Genomic DNA, 8337 nt, shown 5'->3' with positions numbered 1-8337 from the left:
GCGACCGGATACTTCACATCCGCTCCTATTCAAATAAATAGAAGTAGGTTGGCAGCATCCCACTGTGTATGAAATGCAATGTTTCACTCCACACAATTATCACCTGTGGGGACAAGATGTAAACAGTTAATTGGTGGGGTGTCAAGCCCCTACCTATTTTATATTGATGACTTACCTATTGGATATTGGAGCTATTGGATATGTCATCAATATAAAGTTACCAGACAGTTCCTTTAAGAAAATAGTTTTCAGTTACTCAAGGAGCAATGTCAATTAATATAGACAAGAAAAGCACCAGTTAACTATTATTTATTTTATTAAAATAGCATATTCAACCACCATAAACTGATAATACTTTATTTTCTTTATCCAAGAATACACTTAACAACACAATAGGGACTCAAAATATTCTTATTTATCAGAGCTGCTTTCAAATTGAAATGTACAGCTTTGTGAACATTGAGGAGAACAAAGATAAGGTTTAAGTAACAAAAAAAAACAAAGCTTTCCCACATGTTTTCCCACTCTTCAGGAGTATATCTAAATTGGCAGTATGAAAGAGTGGACCCTTACAAGACTGCCCCAATGTAATGCATAGAGTACATACCATATTAATGGACCTACCATATTCTTTAAACATATATAAATAAATTGGCATTTTTATTTCCATGTCTGCTTCAGCTTCAAAAAGAAACTAGTAATTTAAACCCGTTGTATTCGGCAGAGTCTGAAAGGACTAACTGGTGATTCTTAGCTGGCCCCACCACCAGCAATAGGGCTGACCTGTCCTCAGACAGTTGTCAAAAACAGTCACGGCAAGATATATAAAATGTGGAGATTTCCATGTATTTCCTACTCTACTGTACATAGAAAGACATCTTTAAAAAGTGCAAGGCAATGTTTGCAGTTCTCAAATGTTATTAGGCACATCCATTCCTTTAAAGCAAGCTTCATAGGGAAATTCCAGTTTTATTCTTCATGATAGCCCCTCAGAAGTCTCTATTTTCTTGTAAAAGAACCAAGGGGAAAGGGAGAACAAAAATTACATCCTGTAAACCATCAAGATAGCCCCTCTTCTTCACGGAGTGTTCAGTTATGTCGCATTCTACCTTTTTTTATTCTCTCCGGTTTTGGCTTGGGTATATATTGGTTATTTGCTTGGTATTCAAGTTCTTTACTAAAGTAGTGAATTGTTTTATTCAAGCCTTCCTCTAGTGGAACCTGAGAAGAGAGAATAGCAAGAAAAACCATGTTACCGTAGCTTTCTGAACTTACACCAAAGTCAACAAGAACAATCTAAAAAAAAAAATAGATTAATAGTATATATATGAAATGATATAATATATAACTAGTGTTGAGCATTCCTATACTGAAATATCGAGTATCGGCCGATATTCGCGGTATCGGAATTCCGATACTTAATTCCGATACTTTTACAATATCGAATACCGGAATCGGAAGTTCCCATAATGCCTGCGCTCTGCAGTGTCTCTGAAGTATGACAAGCTGGATGGCAGAGCTCAGCTGAGATCCAGCCTGTCATCAGAATGCCATCCCATCGTGGGAGAATTCTCCTGATTGTTTAATAGCCGGCGGGCGGTAAAAAGCCGCCGGCTTTTAAACAATCACACAGCCCCATACTGCTTCCCCGCAGCCTCCCACCCCAATCCTCCGCTCCCCTCGCCACCTCCCATCCCGATCGTAAGTTAGGACCGGGCGGGGAGCGCAGCACCAAGGAGCGGGGAGCGAAGGACCCGGGCGGGGAAGCCGGCAGTGAAAAGACTTCACCGCCGGCTTTCCCGTTCTGTGCTGCGCTTTCCCGCCGGTTATTTCAAATGAACAGCTGAGGTATCAGGTGATGCTGATCAGCTGTTCATTTGAAGTAGCCGCGGTGCCCTCAGAGGGTTCACGTGAGTTCATGCTTGACTGCATTGCATGAACTCACATGAACTTTCCCACGGCCGCACAGGTCAGCCTCACCTCCCAGACGATCAGCCCGTCATGATTGGTGTGTGTGGGTGTCTGTGCGTGTGTCTGCGAGTGTGTGCGGGGTGTCTGTGCGATATCTGCGGGTGTGTGCGGTGTCTGTGCGATGTGTGCGGGTGTGCGCGGTGTCTGTGCGATGTCTGCGGTGTCTGTGCGATGTCTGCGAGTGTGTGCGGTGTCTGTGCGATGTCTGCGAGTGTGTGCGGTGTCTGTGAGATGTCTGCGAGTGTGTGCGGTGTCTGTGAGATGTCTGCGAGTGTGTGCGGTGTCTGTGCGATGTCTGCGAGTGTGTGCGGTGTCTGTGCGATGTCTGCGAGTGTGTGCATGCTGGCAGACATAGGCCAATGTGACACTACTACTCCCATCGGCCTATGTCTGTCCCCTGTCCACTCGTGCCAGCAGGATCAGCTCGATGGGAGCAGTAGTTCCCATCAGCCTGATCCTGCTATATAAATTTCCCTACTGTGTCCCCAATAAATTTTAAATACATTTCATTGGTGGCCAGTAGTTACCTACAATAAATTAGTTCATACATTACCTGTTCCTGCCGATCGCCACCTAAAATAAAGTAAAAAATAAAAAACTACACGTGGACAGGTAACTATTTTTTTTTTAGTAAACTAAGAATTAAATAAAATTGTGTGTTTTATTTCAAATAAAACGCCAATTTTTTTTAAATAAATCCTTTATTTTAACACTAAATGACATTTGAGGAGTTAATAAAGATGCAGTCCCTAAATTATTATTTATTTTTTAATTGATTTTTCCCAAAAATTTTGACGTGGGCTTTGCCATATTTTTGTATGCCAGCCAGGTACAGCATCCAGCTTCTATGAACGCGCCATTTTCCGGGGTGGCTGCGGACTGCAATTTGCACCGGGGGGGGGCAGAAAGCTTGGGCCTCCCTGCGCTGCAGATTCCATCCCCCAGCTGCCTAGTTGTACCTGGCTGGACACAAAAATAGGGAGAAGCCCCACGTATTTTTTTTTTAATTATTTCATGAAATTCATTTAAATTCTATTCTAAATTGTCGGGTACAGATGCTGAATTGCCGGCCGGCTTTTTTAAAGAGACGGTGCATGAAAACACTATTATATTTTTAAATAAATCCTTTACACTAAATGACAAGTACAGTAAGCAACACTGTCACTGTACTTCATATATATGTGGCTGACATGTTTCTATCTATCTTATCTATGTGTGAAGCTCTATTCTTTCTGTTGTAAATTGTCGGGTACCGGTGTATGCCGCTGATGAATTGCCGGCTTTTCGCGTAATACATTCTACATTATTCTTAGTTGTTTTACTTCATGTAGAATTAACCTACAAGGAAAGAAAGGGTTTATTTTCATTCCGATATTTGTGTCCCATTGACTTGCATTGGTTTCCGGTATCGGAATCGGCGATATCCGATATTTTTTGGGTATCGGTCCGATCCAATCCGATACGATATTTCCTGATATCGGAAGGTATCGCTCAACACTATATATAACACACATACAGATATATATTTTTTTACCTCTACTGAGGCAGTGATGCTATGATTAAACTCCAGTATACATACCACAGGTTCCCATCCAAGTAGAAGCTTGGCTTTCCTGATATCTGGTTTTCGCCTTTGTGGATCATCTTGAGCTTCTGAAAGAAACTGTATTTCTCCACCACTCCCTATAATGGAAGAACATATGCTTAATAGTGGTTTGTGTTTTTTTTCCTTCTTTGAATCATTAAAAAAAAAAAAAAAAAAAAGCAAAAATGATTATTGACTTTGGCGCTCCATGGCATCTTAACCAGCGCAGCACGATCTTCCTCGGCTGACACTCGAATGCCGGCATCTTGCGATTAGTGGACCCCAGCGATGTCATGAAGAGCATTTTACCATTATATGGCAGGGTGTATGTAATCGCAAGAAGTGCCCATTATGTTGGCATTCAAGTGATGGCCCAGGAAGTTTCCTCTTCCTTGGGATGGCAGCCGCAAAGTACAAAAAGTACACTGGACCAAGGTAGTGAAAATCTTTTTGCTCATCTTTATAAGTCATAGAATGTTAAGTGCAATATCGTAGTGTCCAATGTTTGCCATGGGTAAAAAATAAAAATATGCCTGGCCTATGATGTTCTCCTACCAAAGCCTCATTAAGACGCCAATTTAAACATGAAAAACACTGATAGAACTTGTACATATTTTATAGTCTACGGCGCAGTTCACATGTTTGTATTTTGGGGCAGACCACTGTAAAATTACCCAAAGTCTTGTCCGATTTTGATCAAGTTCACAGGTCAAACTCGCCAAGTCTATGGGTCCATTAAAGAAAAAAGAAAACATATCACATGTGCTGTCTGTTTGCTTATAGAAGCCCGAGACACCAAGTTTTTATTTTGCTTTTGCATATGAGAAAACAAAAAACTGATGAAGCTGATGGTAAAACGGACACGGACCAGAACACAGATGAAAAATTGTTCAGTTTTTTTGGGTATGAGAAAAATCATCGTCTGAATGAGCAATAACACATGTAAGTATAATGCATGAGAAGGACAAGTCACAAATGAGGTCCAGCAGCAGCGTGGTCACAGTGAGGGCACCTGCTCTATTTTCCAGAGGCCAAATGGATATGGAAGAGCAGTTTCCATTTAAATATCAAGAATGGAGACTACTTTTTTTTACTTATTTATTTTTTACTGGAGAGACTATTTTTGCTGTAAAAGTTCGGAGTTGCAGCATAACCAAAATATTTTTGTAAAAAAAAATACTCTGTTCATTATCAAAATTGTGTGATAAAAAGAGAAAAGAAAATACAGTGGTCCAGTGGGTGGAGTAACTCATTCATTGCCAGTATGTCTTGAATAATTAGACCGTGAAGGCCGTCAATCACGGATAAGACCAGCCCCCGTCCCTCTAATCCAAGAACAAGCAAGAATTTAAAGGGTTTTTCTCAAGAGCAAGTGTTCATTTTAATCATCTTGGAATAATAACAATTCAATGTATTAAAATAAAATGTTCCTGCGCGGAGATAATCTTATAAATTGTCCCTTGCTGTGTCTGACCTTGCAGGAGCATGGTCTGATCATACCGCAGCACCTGGCTGGGGAAAAAAAAGTATGTGGACATTACAACACGAGATTGCAAATGATTCTCTGAAGTAAAACATTGTTTAAAAACAGGCAGTGAAATGTTTTACCTCAGAGAAAGAGTCATCTGTGATCCCGTGCTGTAATGTCTGTATAATCTTGTGCTTCCTCCCATGCCCAGGAGCCATTACACAGTACACAGCAGGGGCACATTTATAAGATCATCTCCACACAGGAACATTTTATTTAAATACATCCAATTGTGGAAATTATTATTATTCCAAAAACTCTTGATTAAAATGAACTTTTGTTCGAGGGAAAACCCCAATGGATTTACTTTATACTGTATCAAATGTCCAGTATACAGCAATCTGCTCAGATGCTCCTTGACCATAACACAATGCCAATAGATTTCATAGCATTTTCATGGGGACAGGTTCCCTTTCAATAGGAAGATACGAGCTGCAAGGACAAATAGTGACAATTGGAAGAATACATTTTCATTTAGACAGTGATGTAGCAGAACATGCCTAAAAAAATACCATTTACATGTTATGTCAGTAGACATTTATAGACTGGGATAAGGCAATTTTACAAGCCAACAAGAGTGCATTGCCATTGGGTGAAGATATAAAATCAATAAAACACTTGTAAGAAAAAAAATTTGGTATCAATACTAATCACAGACCTTTATCAGCAATTCACGCACAGTGCACAATTATCCACCTTGTGATTACACATCTAATAAACTATTGGCAGGATTTCTCAGGGGGGCGAGAACTCACCAACAAGTTGCTTAATTAATCTGGCAAATTCCAGGATGGTGTGCTCTTCTGGGTTTCCCTGTGGAGAAGACAACAGCAGATTACAGCTTTAATTGCAAATTGTAATTAATAACCTCAATGCGGAGATGAATTTAGGATTGGCTTACGGTTCTTTAAACTCCAATTACTTTTCCAGGTGAAATGGACAATCATGTACAAAATAATGATATTGTAGAATAGTTTTACCCTTCAGCAAGTCACGTGCCATTCAATTCAATGTGTTGCCTCCCTATCATACTAATGTGGTTCCATGTTGCCCTGGCTTTAGGCTATGTTCACACTGCATTTTTGCAGTGTTTTTCCCACACAGAAATGGGCCAAAACGCTAGTGAATTCTTCTGCCAGCTAATGCAATGACAATCCTGAAGTGCTGTGAACATGATCAGGAATTTTCCTGGCAGGATTTGCATTGCACTTAAATCTGCAGCATGTCAATTCTTTGTGGGTTTTTGTCGCTTTTTTCACCCATTGAGTTGAATTGAGTCAGTCAAATCTGCAGCAAAAACGCAGGTATAAAAATATTTGCGGATTTGCTGTGTATTTGATTGACTCCATTTAAGTCAATGGGTCAAAAAGACGGCTAAAGCACACAAAGAATTGACCGCAAGTCACATGCGTCAGCTGATGAGAGACTACTCCTCCCATCAGCCTACAAGAGAGCAGGCGCTGCTGATGGGAGAAGTGGTCTCATCAGCAGACGCCTGTGCTCAAAGTAAAAAAAAAGTTAAAATAAAATTGATATTAAAATAACATTATACTCACCTATTCGCCGTAATCTCGAGTGTCCCACGGCGATCGGATCACCCGGCAGCACTCTATACACTGACAGGAGCGTAATCGCTCCCGGCAGTGTTTAGCGTGATCTGCCAGGACAGAGATCACATGAGTTCATCAGCTGATGAGCTCCAGTGACCTTACTTACGACACAGAATTTTCTCACACAGCAGTGGTGCAGTAAGTAAGATCACCGGAGCTCATCAGCTGATGAACTCATGTGACCTCTGTCCCGGCAGCTCAGCGCTATACACGAACACAGGAGTGATTCCACTCCTGTATCAGTGTATAGCCTGCTATCCTTTAGAACATGTGCATCAGTGATTGCTGATGTGACTGCTCTAGAACTGACCCAGATCTTCATGGGACACTCTGGATTATGTCATCACATCAGACAGGTGAGAGATATGATTGTAAAAAAAAAAAAAAACAGATGACAATGGCTTCAGCAGATTAGGCGTTAGGCGAGTATACTGTGTTTTTTATTCTTAAATAAATGATTAAAACAGTGTGGACTTTTATTTCAAATAAAGGATTTTTTTCAGGCCGTGTGTTTATTTAAAAATCTTTACTATGGGGTTAGTAATGGGGGTGTCTTTTAGACACCTCTCCATTACTAAGCTTGGCTTCATGTCAGGTGCCGATACAAAGCTGACATGAACCCCAACTCTATTACCCCACTTGCCACCGCACCAGGGCAAGTGGGAAGAGCGAGGCTAAGAGACAGATTTGGTGCATCTTATGGATGCACAATTTCTGGGACAGCTAAGGGCCAATATTATTAGCTTTGGAGGGGCCAGTATCCATGGCCCCTTCCCTGGCTATTAATATCATCTCAAAGCTGTCTGTTTAGCCTTTGCTGGTTAGATTTTATAGTGGGACCATATGTGTCAATTCTTTTCAGGGGGACTCCTGTAATCTAGCCAGTAAATGCTAATCAAACAGCTGTGGGCTGTTATTAATACCCAGGGAATATTTTCAGCTAATGGATCCTTCCCTGGCTAGTAATATCAGCCCTCAGTAGTTGGCTTTCCCTCTGCTGGTTACAAAAAGGACGCGGGAGCCCACAGCATTTTTTTAATTTAATTCATTTTATTTCATAAACTCACCCGCAGCATGTCAATTTCTGTAGCTGTAGATTTTGACCGATTGAAATGTCATTACATGTGGTGGATCCGCATGTACTGACAAAACTGTGGCATTAGGGGTAATGGGATTAAGGGGTAATAGGATTAGGTGTTGCTGACACCAAGCCCTCGCTTTAGTAAGGAAGAGGTGTCAGCCAGACACCCTCATTACTAAACCTGTAAGTAAAGACTTAAAGTGTTTTATTCTCAGTGTGTGTTTATTTGAAATAAAACAGACACATTCTTTAATCATTTAAATTAACCCAATATACTCACCCCACGGTAATCCAAGGGTTAAAGCCATGTCCCACGTTTCTTTTTTCAAATATCTCCATTTAGCTCCAAAAAGCATTCATTGCTGCACAAAGACTCTTAAAAAAACAACAAACACAAAAACGCAATGTTTTTGCTGCCACGAGATGCAGAAACCTTGCAGAAATTTCTGCAATCAAATACTCAATGTGCGCACATGACCTTAGAGTCATTCAGGGCATGTCAATCTACATCAGTCACAGCATAAATTGACAAGCTGCATATTGCAAGTCCAATTTATACTAC

At 40.7% G+C, this 8337-nt stretch overlaps 1 protein-coding gene across 3 annotated transcripts in view; it reads right to left on the bottom strand.

Annotated features, from left to right (window-relative positions):
* Positions 1-484: 484 nt before the first annotated feature.
* The window catches only part of LOC141180644 (UDP-glucuronic acid decarboxylase 1-like), a 92291-nt gene continuing 84438 nt past the window's right edge, over positions 485-8337 (bottom strand). The window contains exons 5-8 of one of the 3 annotated variants that reach the window (XM_073660710.1): positions 5840-5897; positions 3551-3654; positions 1110-1221; positions 485-1006 (exon numbers count right to left, since the gene is read on the bottom strand). In XM_073660710.1, coding sequence (XP_073516811.1) covers positions 990-1006; positions 1110-1221; positions 3551-3654; positions 5840-5897 — 291 coding nt within the window. In that variant the 3' untranslated portion in view covers positions 485-989. Of the gene's footprint in view, positions 1007-1032; positions 1222-3550; positions 3655-5839; positions 5898-8337 lie in introns of those variants that run through there. The other 2 variants (XR_012256294.1, XM_073660709.1) reach the window with 2 other exon arrangements.

This window comes from Phyllobates terribilis, unplaced genomic scaffold, assembly GCF_046119375.1.
Source record: "Phyllobates terribilis strain yellow unplaced genomic scaffold, ASM4611937v1 Scaffold_34__1_contigs__length_13252353, whole genome shotgun sequence".
In the NCBI taxonomy this organism is placed as follows: domain Eukaryota; kingdom Metazoa; phylum Chordata; class Amphibia; order Anura; family Dendrobatidae; genus Phyllobates; species Phyllobates terribilis.
The sequence above is the reverse complement of the archived record's forward strand: the minus strand, read 5'-3'. Positions and strand labels throughout refer to the sequence as shown.